The sequence below is a fragment of the Phocoena phocoena genome, chromosome 8 (genome assembly GCF_963924675.1).
Source record: "Phocoena phocoena chromosome 8, mPhoPho1.1, whole genome shotgun sequence".
Taxonomy (NCBI): domain Eukaryota; kingdom Metazoa; phylum Chordata; class Mammalia; order Artiodactyla; family Phocoenidae; genus Phocoena; species Phocoena phocoena.
Genome location: NC_089226.1, coordinates 101,426,408 through 101,449,876, shown reverse-complemented (window position 1 = coordinate 101,449,876; position 23,469 = coordinate 101,426,408). Strand labels below are relative to the sequence as shown.

The window sequence follows — 23,469 nt, the reverse complement described above, 5'->3', positions numbered from 1 at the left end:
TTCTCAAAATTTATATTGTTGATTTCTAATTTAATTCTATTGTGGTCAAAGAACATATTTTGCATTATTTCCGTCCTTTACTGTGTCTAAAGGCTTGCTTGATGGACTAATTTATGGTCTATTCTGGAGAATGTTCCATGAGCTCTTGAGAATATGTACTGTGATGTTTTAGGTGAAGTATTCTATACTTGTTAGGTCTTCTTTGTTTATAGCATTGTTCAAACCTTCTTTACACTTCCTGACCTTCTAACAAAGGTTCTATCCATTATATTTAGCAGGATATTGATGTTTCCAACTATTATTGTTTGAATTTTCTATTTCTACCTTCAGTTCTGTCAGTTTTTGCTTCATCTATTTTAGGGTTCTGTTGTTACATTTATGCACATTTATAATTCTTATATCTTCTCGATTAATTGACCTATTTATCATCCTAAAATGTGCAGATTTTGCTTTAGTCACAGTTGTTGTCTGAAAGTCTGTTTTGTATGATATTTATATAGTCACGCCAGCTATCTTGCAGTTACGGTCTGAGTGGTATTTCTTTTTCTATCCTTTTACTTTCAACCTATTGGTATCAGGTCTAAAGTACATTTCCTCTAGACAACATAGAGTTGGATATTTTTGTTTCTCATCCAGCCAGTCTCTGCTTTTAATTAGATTGTAAATATTATTATTGATACAGTTGGAATCACATCAATTATTTTGATTTTATTTTTCTTTCTGTCTCATGACTATTTCATTCCTCTAGTCCTCTTTTGATACCACCTTTAAAGTAAATATTTTCTAGTGTATCATTTAATTTATTTAAGTATTTTAAACTCTTTTTTTTCTCAGTGGTTTCTCAGTAGTTGCTCTAGAGGTTATAATACACAGCATAAGCTATCAGAACCTACTTCATATTTATACTCACTGAATTCCATAATATATAGAAACTTTACTCCTATAGAGTTCTATTTCCTCCCCCATCCACTTTGTGCTATTATTTTTAAGACATGTTAATATATTACTATATATACTTTCACAGTCTAGAATAGTTGCCCCATGAGTTCTTTCATGGTGCATTTAGTCAAAAGAGAACAGATTCAGTATGCTTACTTTATCTTCTTCAGGATCAGAACCCTCCTCCTTTTTTAAGGGAAGCTCTGTACCACAGCAAACTAGTCATATATGTTTAATTTTGGTATATATGGTGTATATATGTGTCTTTTAAAAACTGTTTTCTGTAGATAATTAAGTTCCGTAATTAAAATTTTTTTAAAGAAAAAATAAAGAATAGGACAAAAGGGAAATTAACAGGAAGCAGAGAAACACATAAAGTTTGGTAGCAAGAGAGAGAAAGATGATGAAGAGGGAGAAATTATGAAACCATGCTCCATAGGATTAATGGAAGCTGGTGTTTAACAGAAATCATTGAATGCGTCTAACAGAGCAGCAGATAAGGGAACAGTTTCTTAGAAAACCCTCTGCTTGTAACCTGCCTTTACTGATTAAGCCTACTTCTTTTGTATTTTTTCCCCTTTCTCTAAATACAAACCCTCCAAACTTCACGAACCCTACATAATTTATCATCAGACTTCTAACCACCCCTATAGATAATACTTCTGATGTATGAGTCACTGTAGTAATGGGGGCTTAAGCTGTTTTCCAAAAATTTGGAGTCAGCTCCTGCCCAATACACCTGGCTAAGACTAGTTGAGCCCACTGACCCTAAAGCTGGGCCTGCACAGAAATGAGTTACTTCATCTTTCCCCAATCTCCAATCACCTTTCCAAATGCCTGAGACCACTCTGCTTCTTTATATCATAAATATCTCAAGCCTCTGGCCTTTGGAGATGCATATCTGAGATTTATTCTCCTGTGTCCTCACTTGGCTACCTCACAAATAACACTTTCTCTGTTGCAAACGTCAGTGACTCAGTGTTTGGCTTGTTGTTCTACGGGCAAATAAACCTGGTTTGGTTACATATTTGGTGAGCAAACCAGGAGATAACTCCAGACAGTCCTTTTGCCCATGGTTCTTCAGCCCCTTACCAGTATTGATAGCCTGTGGATGAGTCCAAACAGCTGCCTGGTAGACACTCCACAGGATTTCCCCCAGACCCAAAAAGATCAGTGTTTTCAAGTCACTTAGGCATATCCCAAACAACTCAATAATATTTTTAGGAATAAAAAGTATCTAGCATCCAAGAAGTTAAGACACAGTACTTGGCATCCATCAAAAATTAGGTAAGTAAAGTTATAGGAAAATAAAATCCATGATAAGGAGAGAAACTATTAATGAAGAAAAAGATAAACTAAATAGCCCTATATCTATTACATGAAATAAATTTATAGTTAAACATTCTCCCACAAAGAAAACTACAGGTATCTTCACTGAAAATTTTACCAAATATTTAAGGAAGACATATTACCCATTTTACGCCAACTCCTTCAGGAATAGAAGAGGAAAAAAATGTTTCCTAACATTCTATGTGGGCACCATTTTTCTGATCATGGAATTACATGTTCCAAGACATCATATGTTTAATTGCAAATTAATGCCATGATTGTAAATGAGATTCATGTTCCAGTATACTTTCTTGCTAGTATGTAAAGATAAAGGAAAACTCCCATTTTCTTCTTCATATTTTTATTTTCCTCACCAGTCATCTCATGAAATCCACTTAAAATTTTGTCACTTTAATGTAGAAATCTTTTTCATGTGCTTCTCTCGAGAATTGTTTGCTGGAAAAACAAAACAGAAAAAATCAAATCAACCAACGAGTTAGCAAATAAAAACACACATTAAAAAATAGAAAATAATAAAAGTAAGTTTGGATGCCATCCGTGCACAAGTACAAACTGATCCTTAACCATCAGCTTTTTATAATCCAGTAAAATCCATGAGAGATTGACACTCATCCTGCAAAAGGCTCTGCTGACTGTGCAGACCCAAGAAAGCAGTTAGAAAGTGCTACTCTCACTTGGTCTTTTTAGACCTCTGACCAAAGACACCTTTGGAAAGTCAAGGGGTGAGCTGAAAATCTTAGCCCCATTTGTTATGCAGTGAAATGTGTCCCTTCAAAAATTCATATGCTGGGGCTTCCTAGGTGGCGCAGTGGTTGGGAGTCCGCCTGCCGATGCAGGGGACGCGGGTTCGTGCCCTTGTCCGGGAAGATCCCACATGCCGCGGAGTGGGTGGGCCCGTGAGCCATGGCCGCTGAGCCTGCGCGTCCGGAGCCTGTGCTCCGCAACGGGAGAGGCCACAACAGTGAGAGGCCCGCGTACCGCAAAAAAAAAAAAAAAAAATTCATATGCTGAAGCCTTAACTCTCAGTATCTCAGAATATGAGATTGCCATATTTAGAAACATGGTTCTTGCAGATATAATTAATTAAGATGAAGTCATACTGGAGTAGGTTGGGCCCCTAAACCAATTTGATTGGTGTCATTATACAAAGGGGATATTTGGATGTAGAGACATGCCAGGGAGATGCCATGTGGAGATTGGAGTTAAGCTGCCACAAGCCAAGGAACTACCAGAAACCAGGACAGACCTGGAACAGACCCTTCTCTAGAGCCTTCAGAGGGAGCATGGCCCTGCCAACAACTTCAGCTCAGACTTCCAGGCTCCAGAACTGTGAGACAATACATTTCTGTTGTTTAATTCACTCAGTTTGTGGAACTTTATTATTGAGGCCCTAGGTTACGAAGATAGCATATTTCTCATATTAAAAGACTTTTACTAGTTTCTTTTTTCCCCTATCCTTGATACTTTCCATTACTTGTAGTGACAAAATTTGCCTGAATCTTACAAGCACCTACACAAGATTTATTTCTTTATTATCTTTTCAAAGAGAGTCTTTATATTTTTTCTTTAAAAAAATTTTTTAGCATCTTTAATGGAGTATAATTGCTTTACAATGGTGTGTTAGTTTCTGCTGTAGGACAAAGTGAATCAGCTATATATACACATATATCCCCATATCTCCTCCCTCTTGTGTCTCCCTCTCACCCTCCCTATCCCATCTCTTTAGGTGGTCACAAAGCACCGAGCTGATCTCCCTGTGCTGTGTGGCTACTTCCCACTAGCTATCTATTTAACATTTGGTAGTGTATACATGTCCATGCCACTCTCTCACTTCGTCCCAGCTTACCCTTCCCCCTTCCCGTGTCCTCAAGTCCATTTTCTACATCTGCATCTTTGTTCCTGTCCTGCCCCTAGGTTCTTCAGAACCTTTTTTTTTTTTAGATTTCATATACATGTGTTAGCGTACGGTATTTGTTTTCCTCTTTCTGACTTACTTCACTCTGTGTGACAGACTCTAGGTCCATCCACCTCACTACAAATAACTCAATTTCATTTCTTTTTATGGCTGAGTAATATTCCGTTGTATATATGTGACACATCTTCTTTATCCATTCATCTGTCGATGGACACTTAGGTTGCTTCCATGTCCTGGATATTGTAAACAGTGCTGCAATGAACATTGTGGTACATGACTCTTTGAATTATGGTTTTCTCAGAGTATATGCCCAGTAGTGGGATTGCTGGGTCATATGGTAGCTCTATTTTTAGTTTTTTAAGGAACCTCCATACTGTTTTCCATAGTGGCTGTATCAATTTACATTCCCACCAACAGTGCAGGAGGGTTCCCTTTTCTCCACACCCTCTCCAGCATTTGTTGTTTGTAGATTTTCAGAATGGCCATCATCAAAGAGTCTTTAATTCAACATGATCTTCCTAACATTGTTCCTTCACTGGTCATCCCATTTCTTTTCCCTTTATATCCCCTGCTCTTATGGATCTGAGGATCATGAAATACTATCATAAGGGCAGGTAGGATATGCCCTCACAGTAGAGCTAATTACTGTCTCTTCAGCACTAAAACTACCAATGAGAACAGGGCAGAGAGGAATCTCTGCAGTCTAGACTGGAACTCACAATGGTTAGAAATGACCTTGCCACTTGTGAAGGCCATGGCCCAAGATGGAAGTATCCCAGCAGGCTCAGCCTTTCCCGTGATCTAAGGGACCCACCCTGTGTTTTGTCTTTCTCACTCACAGATCCAAAGCACACAGTCTCTCCCAGGGGATGGCTAGAAGCATTACTCACTTATTTTCCACATCCTGGATGGTGTCAAGCAGAAGCAGATTTCTGGTTTCAGGTTGGAAAGGGACAACAAGACTCGCGATAATGGGACATACTCCATAGATGATCCAGGGCAGAGTGGGTAGATACACCACCAGGGTCATCAAGAGGGGAGCCAGTGCTGACCCACACCTACTAGCCATTACATCTAATCCCAAAGCTTTTGCCCTGAAAGATAAACAAGAATACATAATAATCCAGTAAAAATCCACACATGTAACTTATGATCTATTATTTTGATGTGATTATGGAACACACTAAAACACAATTATTACATATGTGGGCTTCACGAAACACTTGTTTTTGCTCTGTGATTTTCTAGCTGTCTTTGAAAGGGTCAAAATGTGTTAAGACCCATTTTCATCATTTTAATAAAAACAGATGTATTGAAGTACTGCTTAGTATGGTACATGGCACCAAGTCAGCTTTTCTGATAAACTTTGGTGATAATTGTTTTTTAGTATATTGTTACTATTACTATTACAAATAATTGCTTTATAATTAACATTTCTTATTATGTTATTCCACAATAAGCATCAATTAGCTGGGAAAGTCCTATTTTTTGGCCCTGGAGGGATATTCAAAGTTCTTTGTTTTTGATTTTTCATTTTCTATTCTAGTAGTACAGTTTACAGTTATTAGATGATAAACAATAAAAAGTCACTTTTTAGAAAATCCATATCCAAAGTCAACCTCAAGTACACAGTAATTAAGGTTAAATCCACTTTTTTTGTTTGTTTTTATTTTCTAATATGTTTGGTGCTTTATATTTCTGTTTTACACTCATAATTGGAACTTACAAATGGGCAACTACTACCTTATTATTAGTGGAATTAGAACATTTTCCTGGTCCCTTTCCTAAATCACAAATTATATTAAACTACTGGACACTATATATCAATCTTTACTCAGGCGTTGGAAGGATATAAAAAATCCTCATACCTGAGGAGAGTGGGGATGAGTTCATTACAGTGGACAGAATAACTGGTGATAGAAGCGGCACCACAGCTGATTCCCACACTTGCCAAAGTCACACACAGGGTCTGCATTTCTAGAGAGAGGAAGACCAGTGAGATTAAGAAAGCTGTGTTAAAGGAATCAGCAACCACCAAATTTATTCAGGACAAACAACTCTACGGGTTATTTGTATGTTTGAAATAGATTGTAGAAAATATTACAGTAGCAGGATCATGGAGTCTTTTATAAACTGAGAAAGATAAAGTTATCAACAGAGGTTGTAAAATGTACATAAAATTATCTCAGTTAATTGTAGCAAATCTCTCTGTATATCCGAGATTTGCCAGAGAAGAAGAAGAAAAGGTGAGTGTGGCAGAAATTTGCTTTTAGTTATTCTGTCCAGTACTTGCTCTATGCTTATTATAGAAGGTAGGACTGTCATGTGGACAATTACTGTGTCTAAGCCTCAGCTTTAACCTTGAGGACTTTACAATTAAAGAGCAGAATTTAAAGTGACCAGTCATCCTGGTTTTCCTGGGAATTAGGAGGTTTTAGCAATGTGAGATTTTCATTAATAAAACCTGGAAAGTCCCAGACAAACCTCAATGAGTCAGTCAACCTAGTGTAGATACAGCATTGCCATGGGGTGAGTATGGTACAAGAGAGTAACAGAAGGACAGGGCTCTTCTGTTAGTGGACAGGCTGAAGAGAAGCTGGATCTACATCAATGTTAGACATGAGGAACCAAGAATGGAAACTTCTATTTGGAAAAAAAGAATTTGGAACCACTAAAAAAAATTTCAGAGAAACAGTTTTCTGCACAGTATAAAAAGAAATCTAATTATAGCTTTATAATATTGGAAAGAACTCTCGTGTAAGGGAGTAAGCCTGCATCATTAATGATATTCTAAAGAGCAGAGTCCACCCACCTGTAATGCTGTGAAGCATATTCTTGCATTGGGAGATGGTGAAGCATAGAGCTCACTAAGGTTCTACTAATCGTTACATATCATTTTTCTATTAACTTGTAAAGTAATCTAACAGGGAATGGACAAGGATTTTTTTTTAATACCTATTTTAATTAATTTATTTATTTTTGGCTGTGTTGGGTCTTCGTTTCTGTGCGAGGGCTTTCTCTAGTTGCGGCAAGCGGGGGCCACTCTTCATCGCGGTGCGCGGGCCTCTCACTATCGCAGCCTCTCTTGTTGCGGAGCACAGGCTCCAGACGCGCAGGCTCAGTAGTTGTGGCTCACGGGCCTAGTGGGATGTGGGATTTCCCAGACCAGGGCTCGAACCCGTGTCCCCTGCATTGGCAGGCAGATTCTCAACCACTGCGCCACCAGGGAAGCCCCGGACAAGGATTTTAATCTGCTTAAATTCTATTCCTACTGTTCACTCCTTCATTCCTTGAAAAAGGGGGATTTTTTTCATTTTCTGGGAGACTCTCATGAGCAAGAGCAGCAGTCATGGTGACTTAACACCACACTCATATGTGGGTATGTAGAGACGGGGAAGTGACTAGTCATCAAAGCTGGTAATGAAGAACCCAAACAGAGGGAGGGACCATGCTGTGTCCTCACCTGGGGGATCATTGCAAGGCCTCACCCCTCCATGTTTGTTATTTGAAGTGTGAATGGACAAAAGGCAGGTAAACAATTGCTGTCCTAGAGAAATAATCTGGGATAAATTGTACCAGTTTAAGACACTTCCCAATGTGATGAGATGAACATATGCCTGATTTGCCCCTCGCTGACCTTTAGTTTTTTTCCCAAAAAATTTTTAGCAGAATTTCTCATAAACCATCAGATTGGTTTGGGGGAATACTTAGCACATAACTGGTACCTCTTTTTTTTTTTTTTTCGGTACGCGGGCCTCTCACTGTTGTGGCCTCTCCTGTTGCGGAGCACAGGCTCCAGACGCGCAGGCTCAGCGGCCATGGCTCACGGGCGTAGCTGCTCCGCGACATGTGGGATCTTCCCGGACCAGGGCACGCACCCGTGTCCCCTGCAGCGGCAGGCTGACTCTCAACCACTGCGCCACCAGGGAAGCCCCTGGTACCTCTTTTTAAACCTGACTTCAGACAAGTGTGACCAATACAATCCCTGAAGGGTGGGAAAAAGAGACTTTTTTCCCCAAAGTCCAGTCTTCTCTCACCTTGGGGCACAAACGTGTTGGTCAAAATGGAAAGTCCCACCAGGAACATGAAAAGCATCTGGGTTGGTCGACGGCCCATATAATTCAATACTAGAAGTGCAAGACATCGGGCTAAGGCAGTGAGAACTCCAAAGATTACCTGGAACAGGAAAATATTGCTCCCAAAGTGCTGTAGATTGATAAAGATGCCAAAAACGGGTATTGTGCTTGCAAATCTGTAGTGAACAAAAGAGGAAAGACACAAGCTGTAAGATTTAGAGCCAACATGTTGCAGTCGATTATTATATTGACCCAGGCAGCCAATGATCAATGTTTAACAATTAAGGTGTAGTCTGATTTGTATAACACTTCCTTTTAGGGTGATGAAGTTACCATTAAAATAACATGGTTATAAAGGAAAATGATATTCCTTTTGTCCTTCTTTTTTTTGAGTCCCTAAGCATAGAGTTAGCAGTGACGGGCAAACATAACCTGACTCAATCACCAAACTGGATGGTACAGAGAATTTGAATATATAAGCATTAAAACTTAAAATTTAGGGAAATCATTTCTTTTTGAGAGTTGTCTGTATGCTGTGAGTCCTCCCTCTATTCCGCCAACCCCAATACTGTAAAGCATTTCCCTTTTCTCAGCTAGTGACTGAAACTGCAAAGAAACTACCTGTGTCCCCTTGACTGGGAGCATAGTATCCTGGTTTCAAACACAGTTCTGGGAAATTTAAAGTTCATATCAGAGTTCTTGGGGCTAAAAGAAAATGTAAGAATTCAGGAAAGCAAACATATACCAACTGTACCATCAGAAATGGAATCAAAGATTCCCACTGAGGATCTACCTTCTACCCAAAGAGCATCTAAGGGAAAGGAGCCCACATAAAAGATCTATTTCACCCAGAGAGAGACAGATTTAGGTATTGCAATAGAAGAAACCATCACACTAAACAGACATTTCTCCAAAGAAGATATACAGACTGCCAACAAACACATGAAAGAATGCTCAACATCGTTAATCATTAGAGAAATGCAAATCAAAACTACAATGAGGTATCATCTCACACCGGTCAGAATGGCCATCATCAAAAAAATCTACAAACAATAAATGCTGGAGAGGGTGTGGAGAAAAGGGAACCCTCTTGCACTGTTGGTGGGAATGTAAATTGATACAGCCACTGTGGAGAACAGTATGGAGGTTCCTTAGAAAACTACAAATAGAACTACCATATGACCCAGCAATCCCACTACTGGGCATATACCCTGAGAAAACCACAATTCAAAAATAGTCATGTACCAAAACGTTCACTGCAGTTCTATTTACAATATCCAGGACATGGAAGCAACCTAAGTGTCCATCAACAGATGAATGGATAAAGAAGATGTGGCACATATACACAATGGAATATTACTCAGCCATAAAAAGGAACAAAACTGAGTTATTTGTAGTGAGGTGGATGGATCTAGAGACTGTCATACAGAGTGAAGTAAGTCAGAAAGAGAGAAACAAATACCGTATGCTAACACATATATATGGAATGTAAAAAAAGAAAAAGAAAAAAAAAAGGTCAAAAGAACCTAGGGACAAGACAGGAATAAAGATGCAGACCTACTAGAGAGTGGACTTGAGGATATGGGGAGGGGGAAAGGTAAGCTGGGACAAAGTGAAAGAGTGGCATGGACAGATATACACTACCAAACGTAAAATAGATAGCTAGTGGGAAGCAGCCGCATAGCACAGGGAGATCAGCTCGGTGCTTTGTGACCACCTAGAGGGGTGGGATAGGGAGGGTGGAAGGGAGGGAGATGCAAGAGGGAAGAGATATGGGAACATATGTATATGTATAACTGATTCACTTTGTTATAAAGCAGAAACTAACACACCATTGTAAAGCAATTATACTCCAATAAAGATGTTTAAAAAGAAAATAGAAGAAACCATCACAGAACACAGCAATTGCAAACAGGTCTTCTCTTTATCATTGTATGTACTTTTTTCCTTCCACTCTGATTATCTAGAATTCAGAAACGTACGTCTGTGTCCTAGTGGATATGAAAAGGTCAAAAAGCACAATGTAGTTAAATGAATACGCAGTCTACTAGGATATGTCCGGGAAGGATAAATTATACTATTCAGTAGTCACTTTCTTAAGCTTGGCAGTGGGTGTTTATCGTCCTGTGTGCTTTTCGTCCATGTGTGTAAATCTTCAAAAATTCAGAATTTAAAATTTCTCCTCCTGACGATACCAAAGTAAATACTTATATCCCCTCAAGAGATAGAGCGCGACTTTAACAGAAGCCCTTGTGCTAACACACAAAAAAACTGTATCCAAATTGGAAAGAAATAAAAGTCCATCAGTATTGAAGTACATAAAGAAGTTGTCGTGTATTCATCCAATGGAGACTAAAGCACTAGGGAGGAGAACAACCTACTGTCACGCAACAGAATGGATGAATCTTCATGAATGGGCATGAGGAGAGACGGCCTGTCACAGAACCCTTCTATCATTTATATTATGTGAAGGTCAAGGTCAGGCAACACTCATCTCCAGTGAAGGAGATCAGAACCACTGTTAGGTTTTATTTGGCACGGGAGAGGGCGGTGAGCAGAGAACAGAGTCGGGCAAAGGTGTGGAGGCGGTGAATATTGCTGAACCAGAGAGCTGAGGGGAAGTCTTGGGGAATTAGGATTTTCTATCTTGATCTGTATGTTGGCTACCTTTTTACATACTGACATATTCATTGCTTTGTAGATATTTCTGACCTCTTCATGTTTCTGTTTGCAACGTTTGCTGCAATTAAAATTGAAAGAAAAATGCAGAAAATTAAGTGCCCAAATCTGTACTGTGATGGAAGTTCTCAACATCAATCTCCAGAGAAAAGACTGATAGTGTGATATGACTAACTAACTTTTCATCATATAATCAGTTTCATGTGAGTGTTATTTGGTGTGATTTCCTCATTTTTTCTCCAAATCAGCGCCTCCCTCTCACAGCACTGTTAAGACCTATGAAATACCTAGATTCATGTCCCCACTCTTTGAATGTCGTCATGCACTGCATGGCGCCCACCTCACACAGAGCAGGAGACAGATCCTCTTACGCAGGTTGGGTGTGCGGAACAAGTCAAATACAGTGGTTTTGGTCTGTGCGGCCTCCAGCTCCTCCTGCATGGTCGCTCTCAAACCCTTCAAGAAGGACAAACGTGTCATTTGCCAACACAGTGCCAGGTATTGCGATGAGTACTGGCACCCGATAGGAGAGGAGAGATGTGTTCCCTTTCTTTATAACATAACATATTACACATGCAATCACAGGAGTGAACATGGTATGAAGAAGGATGCAGGGAGTTAAGGGAGACTCCAGGAAATTAAACGGCAACAATGATATTTTGAAAATGAGGCCACAGAGGTGGGCAGGGCACCCAGAAGAGTACATAGGGTGTAGAGTCAGATCAGGAACTGAGCTATAGGAAGAAGTTCTGTACAGTGCTCACAGCTTCTTTTCTATGAGATGGCCATGAAAGACCAGGGAATTTGCATTCTCAACTAGCTGCCCTTGTTAGAAAAGCAGTTTGTCTATAATAAGGAGAAGGCACGTGTCAATTTGTATCTTCTCTCCAACCCAATAACCACCTTCCCCTTCCTGCTCACCTCCATGTTCAGGGCTGCTTCAGCATTCTTTATTCCATTTCTGTGTGCAACTTTTTTAAGTTCCTTTAAGCCCTCGTCTGGTTTATTGGTGATAATCAGCCACCGAGCAGATTCCACCAGCCACCTGATGAAAGAAGGGCACACTCGTGTGGTCAGCTATCTCTTGCTTATTTGTCCTATGGTTAATTACAACATACGCTTTTTGCCTTCCATCCAATATCCACCACCAACTGAAGTGGTGGATATTAGATGGAAGGCAAAAAATGTACTACATGCATAGGATCACAGACCTTGTTTTCAAATTGCCCCTCTGCTTATTCACCAGGAGATTTTCCAAGAGGCTTATGAAGCTTAAGTTTGAGAGCCCCTCACTTGCATAATTCCCTTCCAAAGCTTAGCATGAGATCTGGCAAATTTGTGCCATAGTATATATTCTATATATAGTATATATAATGTATATTATATATATATTATTATATATAGTGTATATAATGTATATTATTTTGAAAAAAGAAGTCCCCAAATTATGTAAACTTTTAGGCCAATAAATATTGCGAATACTCCTGCCACTACCAGAAGTGTTGGTAACTAACTACATAAATGAGTCACTTATTTACATCTGCTTTAGTTTTCTTATAACTAAATGGAAACAATAAGCACATCTTCCTTGTTATGAGAATAGAATGACTTAGCGGATGAGTCTGACATGGATTACACTCTTCTTTCTCTCTGTACTCATCTCACTGTATAAATCCTGTAGTCATCTTTCTGCGATCTACTAAAGCTAATTCTCCCTAGAGTGGTTTTAAGTGTAGGGATGGAATTATCCATAAATAAATATTTGTTAAAATTATTTAAGGGAAGAGGGAGTGTTGAACACGTAACGTAAGTCATCCAATCTGCGTGTCATTTTCACTTCTGGAGAAATTCTGTTGCTATTTTGTTAAATTGCTCTATGAATAAATTTTCTGCCTCTTCCTTTATCCAATTGCATCTGCAACATAGAAAATCATGGAAAACTTTATTGTACCTTATTCATTCCAAAGCCAAAAAATTGAAGGTATATCTTCAAGTCTATAAGAAAAATAATATTGGAATAACTCAAGGACCACAATACTGGGTAAGACTTAGGAAGAAAATGGCAGAAAATACCTCGAGCTCCCTGGAAGGAAGATCACTGTTACTCCCTATTCTACTTCTCAAATCTCAAATTGATCAGAGTGAACAGATGAGAAATGCTGGTTTAGGTCAAAACAACAGGAAATGGTCCAGGGAATAAGAAAATCAGTACATCCCAATTCAATATGCATTTTCATCCTAGGTTCCCTTAAGTGGAGTGAGAGAGAGGCTCATACCTTGAGGAGAAAAAGAAGACAAAGAATGGTATAGACACCACCAGCTGCAGGGTATGCCAGTCTCGAAAGACAAAAGCCAGTCCTCCCAGCATTATCTGTCCAATACTAATGGCACAGGTTATCAATGTTATTACCATGGCTTTTGACTGGGACCTTGTCCACTCTACAACTGAAAGAAAACCCAGTTGGGATATTAATGTCACGTGAGGGTGAAATTTCAAGGTTAAATTCAAGGCTTGGAAAATCAAGAAAATCAAAACTGTTGACTTACTGAGCATCCAGTTATTTGTTATGATGACCACAGCAGAACAACCTGACCAGAAGCGTAGTGAGCAGTAAATGAGGAAGGTGGGAGCAAAGGCTGCACAGGTCCCAGAGATGGCGAGCTGGAGCAAACACCACCTGAGAATCAACTTTCTCCCAAACCTAAGAAACAGAGAGGCAGGTTAGATTATGGGAGCAATGATAATTTGTGGTAAAAAAAAAATTAAGAAAACAAAGCATACATTGAAATTTAGACAATGTTTTAGCAAGTGATTCTTTGTACCTGAAACCTTGAGTAAACAAGAGCTAAATCAACAACGGAAATCGCTTCATATTAACACTCTGGTTTACAGACTAACATGACTAAAACTTCATCATCCAATCCCCAGGAGGACTCTGACAGGAAGTGATACCATACGAAAGAAACTACAATGTTGGAAATTGGAATATATCATGAGCATTCATTGTACTAACATATGTATTTACCATAGTGGAGAGTCTGTATAGTGAGCTAAAAGTGTACTTTGGTCTCTAGCACCAGACAGGTGAAGATGCAACTGATACAAATGATCAGTGAAGGAATGCATCAAAGTTGTTGAAGATTTATGTAAGAGTCACTCTTTGTTGAATCTGTATTTATAAACCTCAAGTAATGTGCTTTCCTAGAATAGAATATAGGAGCGCCATAACCCAGACAGTGACTATTATATCAACCTCTCACAGGAAAGAATTATGTAAAATGGAGAATGAAGAGAAAAAGAATGTGAAAGACAAATAAGGAAAAGTGAATTTTGCCTTTCATTGGGCATCAAGAAAAGAGGGTCTTAGTAGAGACAACGTGGACTAAACGAGATGTGGTAATGTAAATATAAGCCCATTGTCTGTAATAAAAACAGACAGTGTTTGGTATTAGGAATTCCTCTGCAATATTTTAAAATAGAATCAGATAATTTCCCCCCAAACAGAAAATGGGATACATAAGAACAAACACAACACCAAATAATCATGTTCATAATCACTATCATCATCAAGAAAATAATCTAGAAAGCAAAAAATGAAATGGTAGATGGAAAGAAAATCCCAAAACAATCACATCAAACTAATTGCTAATGACCTAAACACTCCATCGAATGATAGAGATTACCAGAGTGAGTTAAAAAACAGATGTACTGGGCCTCCCTGGTGGCGCAGTGGTTGAGAGTACGCCTGCCGATGCAGGGGACACGGGTTCATGCCCCGGTCCGGGAAGATCCCACGTCCCGCGGAGCGGCTGGGCCTGTGAGCCATGGCCGCTGAGCCTGCGCGCCCGGAGCCTGTGCTCCGCAACGGGAGGGGCCACAGCAGTGAGAGGACCGCGTACCGCAAAAAAAAAAAAAAAAAAAAACAGATGTACTTTTTAAAACATCTTTATTGGAGTATAATTGCTTTACAATGTTGTGTTAGTTTCTGCTGTATCACAAAGTGAATTAGCTATATGGATACATATATCCCCATAAACCCTCCCTCTTGCATCTCCCTGCCATGCTCCCTATACCAGCCCTCTAGGTGATCACAAAGCACCGAGCTGATCTGCCCATGGGATGCAACCGCTTCCCACTATTTATTTTACATTTGGTAGTGTATATATGTCCTTTCCACTCTCTCACTTCTTCCCAGCTTACCCTTCCCCCTCCCCGTGTCCTCAAGTCCATTCTCTACGTCTGTGTCTTTATTCCTGTCCTTCCCCTAGGTTCTTCAGAATGATTTTTTTTTTTTTAGCTTCCATATATATGTGTTAGCATATGGTATTTGTTTTTCTCTTTCTGACTTACTTCAGTCTGTATAACAGACGCTAGGTCCATCCACCTCACTACAAATAACTCCATTTCGTTTCTTTTTATGGCTGAGTAATATTCCATTGTATGTATGTGCAACATCTTCTTTATCCATTCATCTGTCGATGGACACTTAGGTTGCTTCCATGTCCTGGATATTGTAAATAGTGCTGCAATGAACATTGTGGTACATGACTCTTTTTGAATTATGGTTTTCTCAGGGTATATGCCCAGTACTGGGATTGCTGGGTCCTATGGTAGTTCTATTTTTAGTTTTTTAAGGAACCTCCAGACTGTTCTCCATAGTGGCTGTGTCAATTTACATTCCCACCAACAGTGCAAGAGTGTTCCCTTTTCCCCACACCCACACCAGCTTTTATTGTTTATAGATTTTTTGATGATGGCCATTCTGACCAGTGTGAGGTGATATGTCATTGTAGTTTTGATTTGCATTTCTCTAATGATTAATGATGTTGAGCATCCTTTCATGTGTTTGTTGGCCATCCATATGTCTTCTTTGGAGAAATGTCTATTTAGGTCTTCTGCCCATGTTTGGATTGGGTTGTTTGTTTTTTTGATATTGAGCTGGATGAGCTTCTTGTATGTTTTGGAGATTAATCCTTTGTCAGTTGCTTCATTTGCAAATATTTTCTCCCATTCTGTGGGTTGTCTTTTCGTCTTGTTTATGGTTTCCTTTGCTGTGCAAAAGCTTTTAAGTTTCATATGGTCCCACTTGTTTATTTTTGTTTTTATTTCCATTTCTCTAGGATGTGGGTCAAAAAGGATCTTGCTGTGATTTATGTCAAGCACTGTTTTTCCTGTTTTCTTCTAAGAGTTTTATAGTGTCTGCATTTACATTCAGGTCTTTAATCCATTTTGAGTTTATTTTTGTGTATGGTGTTAGGAAGTTTTAATTTCATTCTTTTACATGTAGCTGTACAGTTTTCCCAGCACTTCTTATTGAAGAGGCTGTCTTTTCTGCATTGTATATTCTTGCCTCCTTTATCAAAGGTAAGGTGACCATATGTGCGTGGGTTTATCTCTGGGCTTTCTATCCTGTTCCATTGATCTATATTTCTGTTTTTGTGCCAGTACAATACTGTCCTGTTTAGTGTAGCTTTGTAGTATAGTCTGAAGCCAGGCAACATGATTCCTCCAGCTCCATTTTTCTTCTCAAGATTGCTTTGGTGATTTGGGGTCTTTTGTGTTTCCATACAAATTGTGAAATTTTTTGTTCTAGTTCAGTGAAAAATGCCATTGGTAGTTTGATAGGGATTGCATTGAATCTGTAGATTGCTTTGCATAGTATAGTCATTTTCACAATGTTGATTCTTCCAATCCAAGAACATGGTATATCTCTCCATCTGTTTGTATCATCTTTAATTTCTTTCATCAGTGTCTTATAGTTTTCTGCATACAGGTCTATTGTCCCCGTAGATAGGTTTATTCCTAGGTATTTTTTTCTTTTTCTTGCGGTGGTAAATGGGAGTATTTCCTTAATTTCTCTTTCAGACTTTTCATCATTAGTGTATAGGAATGCCAGAGTTTTCTGTGCATTCATTTTGTATCATGCTACTTTACCAAATTCATTGATTAGCTCTGGTAGTTTCCTGGTAGCATCTTTAGGATTTTCTATGTATAGTATCAGGTCATCTGCAAACAGTGAGTTTGCTTCTTCTTTTCCAATTTGGATTCCTTTTATTTCTTTGTCGTTTCTGATTGCTGTGGCTAAAACTTCCAAAACTATGTTGAATAATAGTGGTGAGAGTGAGCATCCTTGTCTTGTTCCTGATTTTAGGGGAAATGGTTTCAGTTTTTCACCATTGAGAATGATGTTGGCTGTGGGTTTTTCATATATGACCTTTATTATGTTGAGATAAGTTCCCTCCCCGCTTACTCTCTGGAGGTTTTTTTTGATCATAAATCAGTGTTGAATTTTGTCAAAAGCTTTTTCTGCATCTATTGAGATGATCATATGGTTTTTCTCCTTCAATTTGTTAATATGGTGTATCACGTTGATTGATTTGTGTATATTGAAGAATCCTTAGATTCCTGGGGTAAACCCCACTTGATCATGGTGTATGATCCTTTTAATGTGCTGTTGGATTCTGCTTGCTAATATTTTGTTGAAGATTTTTGCATGTTTGTTCATCAGTGATATTGGCCTGTAGTGGTCTTTCTTTGTGACATCTTTGTCTGGTTTTGGTATCAGGGTGATTGTGGCCTCGTTGAATAAGTTTGGGAGTGTTCCCCTCTTTGCTATATTTTGGAAGATTTTGAGAGGGATATGTGTTAGCTCTTCTCTAAATGTTTGATAGAATTCACCTGTGAACCCATCTTGTCATGGGCTTTTATTTGTTGGAAGATTTTAAATCACAGTGTCAATTTCAATGCTTGTCATTGGTCTGTTTATATTTTCTATTTCTTCCTGGTTCAGTCTCTGAAGGTTGTGATTTTCTAAGAATTTTTCTATTTCTTCCAGGTTTTCCATTTTATTGGCATATGGTTTCTTGTAGTGATCAAAAAGGTGATGTACTTTTATACTGCCCACCGTAGTACTTAAAATATTGTCAGTTGAAAGATGGACCTAGAGTCTGTCATACAGAGTGAAGTAAGTCAGAATGAGAAAAAAAAATACCGTATGCTAACACACTTATATGGAATCTAAAAAAAACAAAAAACGGTACTGATGAACCTAGTGGCAGGGCAGGAATAAAGATGCAGACGTAAAGAAAGGACTTGAGGACACAGAGGGATGAAGGGAAAGCTGGGACGAAGCGAGAGAGTAGCATTGACATATATACACTACCAAATGTAAAATGGATGGCTAGTGGGAAGCTGCTGCATAGCACGGGGAGATTAGCTCGATGCTTTGTGAGGACCTAGAGGGGTGGGATAGGGAGGGTGGGAGGGAGGGGATATGGGGTTATATGTATACATATAGCTGATTCACCCTTTTATACAGCAGAAACTAACACAACATTGTAAAGCAATTATACTCCAATAAAGAGGTAAAAAAATGTAAATTGACAGAAAAAGATATAGAATTAAAATAGTAATAATAATGTGGGAGTCTTTATATTAATATCAAATAAAATAAATTTCAAAACAAAATACATTACCAGAAAAGATAACGCTGGAAATGTCAAATGTACCTTAACTTAAAACAAGTTTGAAATACATGAAACAATGTTGACAGAATTAGACACATAATTCACAATGATATTTGGAGATATATTTGAATGTTTTTAATGTCATATGATAGATACAATACTTGTCATTTTAATCTTTTCTAAATGTACAAACCTGTGATTAATTACATTCATCATGTTGTGCTACCATCGTCTTTTTTCTGAGACATTTACCTCAACACAAAGAGAAATTCTATCACCATCAAGCAGTAATTTCCCATTCACTCCTGCCCTCTTATTCTTCTGATATCACTAATCTACTTTCTGTCACCATTAATTTGCCTATTCTAGATATATTTCATATAAGTGGATGCCTACACCATTTGTTCTTTTGTGTCGGGTTTATTTCATTTAGCATAATTTTTTCAAGGTTCATTCATGTTGTACCATGTACCAGAACTTCATTCTTTTTTGCTGTATTTGATATACAGCTGTCTAAGTCCCTGTGTTTAGAGTATACACCTAGGAGTGGAATTGCTGGTTCAGATGGCAATTACATGCTTAGATTTTTGAGGATCTGTCAAACTGCTTTCCACAGTGGTTTCACCAATTTATATTCCCACCATCAATGGACAAGAGTTTCAATTTCTCCACATGCTCACCAACACTTGAAATTTCTAATTTTTTTTGAAGTACTGTTGATTTACAATATTATATTAGTTTCTGGTGTACAGCACAGTGATTCAGTATTTTTGCAGATTATATTCCATTATAAGTTATTATAAGATAATGGATATAATTCCCTGTGCTTTAAAATATATCCTTGTTGCTCTTCTGTTCTATGCACAATAGTCTTATCTATCTCTTAATATCATACCTCTAATATCTTCCTCCCCACTTCCTGCCTTTTGTAACCACTAGTTTGTTTTCTGTATCTGTAAGCCTGTTTTTTTTTTTTGCATACATTCATTGGTATTATTTTTTAAGATTCCACATATAAGTGATGTTATAGAGTATTTGTCTTTCTCTCTCTGACTTATTTCACTAGCACAATATTTTCTAGGTCCATCCACATTGCTGCAAGAATTTCATTTTTATCATGGCTGAGTAGTATTCCATTTTAAATATATACTACATCTTCTTTATTAGTCTGTTAATTGCTCCCATGTCTCAGCTATTATAAATAGTGCTGCTATGAATATTGGGGTGCATGTATCTTTTTGAATTAGTGTTTTCATTTTTTTCTAGATATTATCCCAGGAATGGAATTGCTGTGTCATATGGTAGCTCTATTTTTAGTTTTTTTTTGTTTTTTTTTTTTGTGGTACGTGGGCTTCTCACCGTTGTGGCCTCTCCCATTGCGGAGCACAGGCTCCGGACCCACAGGCTCAGCAGCCATGGCTCACGGGACCAGCAGCTCCGCGGCATGTGGGATCCTCCCGGACTGGGGCACGAACCCGCGTCCCCTGCATCAGCAGGCGGACTCTCAACCACTGCGCCACCAGGGAAGCCCTATTTTTAGTTTTTTGAGAACCTTCCATACTGTCTTCCACAGGGGTTGCATCAATTTACATTCTCACCAATAGTGTACAAGTGTTCCCTTTTGTCCACATTCTCACCAATATTTGTTATTTGTATTCTTGTTGATAGCCATTTTGACAGGTATGAGGTGATATCGCATTGTCTTTTTAATTAACATTTCTCTAATGATTAAAGATGTTGAGCATCTGTTCATGTGCCTATTGATCATCTGTATGTATTCTTTGGAGAAATGTCTATTTAGATATTCCTATTTTTTTATCTAGTTGTTTGGTTTTTTTGATGTTGGTGTGTATGAGTTATTTACATGTTTGGATATTAACCCCTTATCAGTCATATCATTTGTAAATATTTTCTCCCATTCAGCAGGTTGTCATTTCATTTTGTTGATGATTTCCTTTACTGTGTGAAAGCTGTTAAGTTTAATTTTGTCCCAACTGTTTATTTTGGGGTTTATTTCCTTTACTTTAGGAGACAGATCCAATAAAAACATTGCTTTGATTTATGTCAGAGTGTTCCACATATATTTACTTCTAGAAGTTTTATGGTTTCTAGTTGTACATTTAGGTCTTTAATCCATTTTCTTTTTTTATTTAAGTGTATATGGTTTTAGAGAATGTTCTAATTTCCTTCTTTTACATGAAGCTGTCCAGTTTTCTGAGCACCACTTATTGAAGTGACTGTCTTTCCTCCATTCTATATCCTTGCTTCCTTTGTTGATCATAAGTGTATGGGTTTATTTCTTGGCTCTCTATTCTGGTCCATTGATCTATATGTCTGTTCTTGTGCCAGTACCACATTGTTTTGATTACTGTAGTTTTGTAGTATACTCTGAAGGCAGGGATCATGATTCCTCCAGCTCTGTTCTTTCTCAAGATCATTTTGGCTATTGATGGTCTTTTCTGATTCCATTCAAAATTTAAAATTATTTGCTCTAATTCTCTGAAAAATGTTCTTGGTATTTTTATAGGGATTACTTTGAATCTGTAGATTCCCTTGGGTAGTATGGTCATTTTAACATTAATTCTTCCAGTCCATGAACACAGTATATCTTTGCATCTGTTTGTGTCCTCTTCAATTTCTTTCATCAGTGTCTTGTAGTTTTCCAAGAACAGGTCTTTCATCTCCTTAGGTAGGTTTATTCCTAGGTATTTTATTCTTTTTGATTGATTGGAAATTGAATTTTTTTTTTTTTTTTTTTTTTTTTTGTGGTACGTGGGCCTCTCACTGTTGTGGCCTCTCCCGTTGCAGAGCACAGGCTCCGGTCGCGCAGGCTCAGCGGCCCTGGCTCACGGGCCCAGCCGCTCCGGGGCATGTGGGATCCTCCTGGACCGGGGCACGAACCCGTGTCCCCTGCATCAGCAGGCGGACTCTCAACCACTGTGCCACCAGGGAAGCCCTTGGAAATTGAATTTTGTGTTTGATTTCTCTTTCCGATAGTTTTTTGTTAGTGTATAGAAATGCAACAGATTTCTGTATGTTAATTTTGTATCCTGCAACATTGGTGAATTCATTGGTGAGCTCTGGTAGTTTTCTGGTGGCATCATCGGATTTTCTATGAATAGTATGACATCAGCAAACAATGACAGTTTTTTTAAAAAAAAGTTTTCTTTTATTTCTTTTTATTGTATTTGCATAGTTAGGACTTCCAATACTATTTTGAATAAACGTGGCAAGAATGAGCACCCTTTTCTTGTTCCTGAACTTCTAAGAAATGCTTTCAGTTTTTCACCAGTGATTATGATGTTAGCTATGTGCTTGTCATATATGGTTATTATGATGTTGAGGTATCTTTCCTCTATGCCCACCTTCTGAAGATTTTTTACTGTAAATGAATGTTGAATTTTATCAAAATCTTTTTCTCCATCTATTTAGATGACCATATGGTTTTTCTTAATTCTTCAGTTTCTTAATGTGGTATATCACATTGATTTGTTTGCAGAAACTGAAAAATACTTGCATCCATGCAATAAAGCACACTTGATTATTGTGTATGATCCTTCTGATATATTGTTGGATTCAGTTTCCTAATAACAACATGTTATTCAGGATTTTTGCAACTATGTTCTTCAGTGATATTTGCCTCTAATTCCTTTTTTTGTGACAGCTTTGTCTGGTTTTGGTATCAGGGTGATGATGACCTCATAGAATATGTTCAGAAGTGCTCCTTCCTCTGAAATTTTTTGGAATAGTTTGAGAAGTATAGATGTTTTTGTTTTTTATTTTATTTTATTGAGGTATAGTTGTTTTACAATGTAGTGTTAATTTCTGCTGTACAGCAAAGTGATTAGTCATATATATACATGACTATATATATGAATATATATATTCATTCCTTTTCATATTCTTGTCTTTTTTTGTTTATTACAGGACATTGAGTATAGTTCCCTGTGCTATACTGTAGGAACTTGTTTGTCCATTCAGTATACAATAGTTTGGATCTGCTAATCCCAAACTCCCAATCTATCCCTCCCCCACCACTCCTCCTGCTTGGCAACCACAAGTCTGTTCTCTGTATCTGTGAACCTGTTTCTGTTTTGTAGATAAGTTCTTTTGCATCTTATTCTAGATTCCATATATAAGTGATATCATATGCTGTTTGTCTTTCTCTTTCTGACTTACTTCACTTAGTATGATAATCTCTAGGTCCATCCAAGTTGCTGCAAATGGCATTATTTCATTCTTTTTTGTGGCTTAGTAGTATTCCACTGTATATATGTACCACTGTATATATTTACCTTCTTTAGAGAAGGATAGATATTAACTGTTCTCTACATGTTTGGTAGAATTCCCCTTTGAAGCCATTTGACCCTGGATTTTTGTTTGCAGGAAGTTTTTAAATGAAAGATTCTATCTCACTTCTACTGATCAGTCTGTTCAAATTGTCTGTTTCTTCTTGACTCAGTATTGGCAGGCTGCATGCTTTTAGAAATTTGTTAATTTCTTCTAGGTTGTCCAATATTTTGATGTATAACTAGTCATAGTATTCTTTTATGATTTTTTTGTTTCTCTGTGGTATCAGTTGTTATTTCCCTTCTTTCATTTCTTATATTGTTTATTTGGGTCCTCTCTCTTTTCTTCTTAGTGAGCCTGGCTACAGGTTTATCAATTTTGTTTATATTTTCAAAAAACTAACTCTTGGTTCCATTGATCTTTTCTTTTTTTTTTAATCTATATTTATTTATTTTCTTTCTGAACTTTATTACTTCCTTCCTTCTAGTGACTTGTGTTTTGTTTGTCTTTCTTTTTCTAATTATGTTTAGGTGATTTATTTGAGAATTTTCTTGTTTTGCGGGGAAGACCTGTATTGCTATAAACTTCCCTCTTAGAACTGCTTTTGATGCATCTCACAGTTTATGGAAAGTGTGCTTCATTTTCACTTGTCTCAGGGTATATTCTGATTTCCTCTTTGATTTTGTCATTGACCCAGTGGTTTCTTAGTAGCATGTTATTTAGTCTCCACATGTTTGTTCTTTTCCCATTTTT

The 23,469-nt window shown here is 37.9% G+C and overlaps 1 protein-coding gene across 1 annotated transcript in view; it reads right to left on the bottom strand.

Moving 5' to 3' along the window:
- Window positions 1-2,663: 2,663 nt before the first annotated feature.
- Window positions 2,664-23,469, bottom strand: part of LOC136126380 (solute carrier family 22 member 10-like) — a 40,477-nt gene continuing 19,671 nt past the window's right edge. Inside the window, exons 3-10 of the mRNA XM_065881484.1 lie at window positions 13,507-13,661; window positions 13,236-13,404; window positions 11,881-12,004; window positions 11,300-11,415; window positions 8,242-8,456; window positions 6,073-6,181; window positions 5,095-5,298; window positions 2,664-2,724 (exon numbers count right to left, since the gene is read on the bottom strand). Of these exons, the coding sequence (XP_065737556.1) occupies window positions 2,664-2,724; window positions 5,095-5,298; window positions 6,073-6,181; window positions 8,242-8,456; window positions 11,300-11,415; window positions 11,881-12,004; window positions 13,236-13,404; window positions 13,507-13,661 (1,153 nt within the window). The remainder of the gene's footprint in view (window positions 2,725-5,094; window positions 5,299-6,072; window positions 6,182-8,241; window positions 8,457-11,299; window positions 11,416-11,880; window positions 12,005-13,235; window positions 13,405-13,506; window positions 13,662-23,469) is intronic.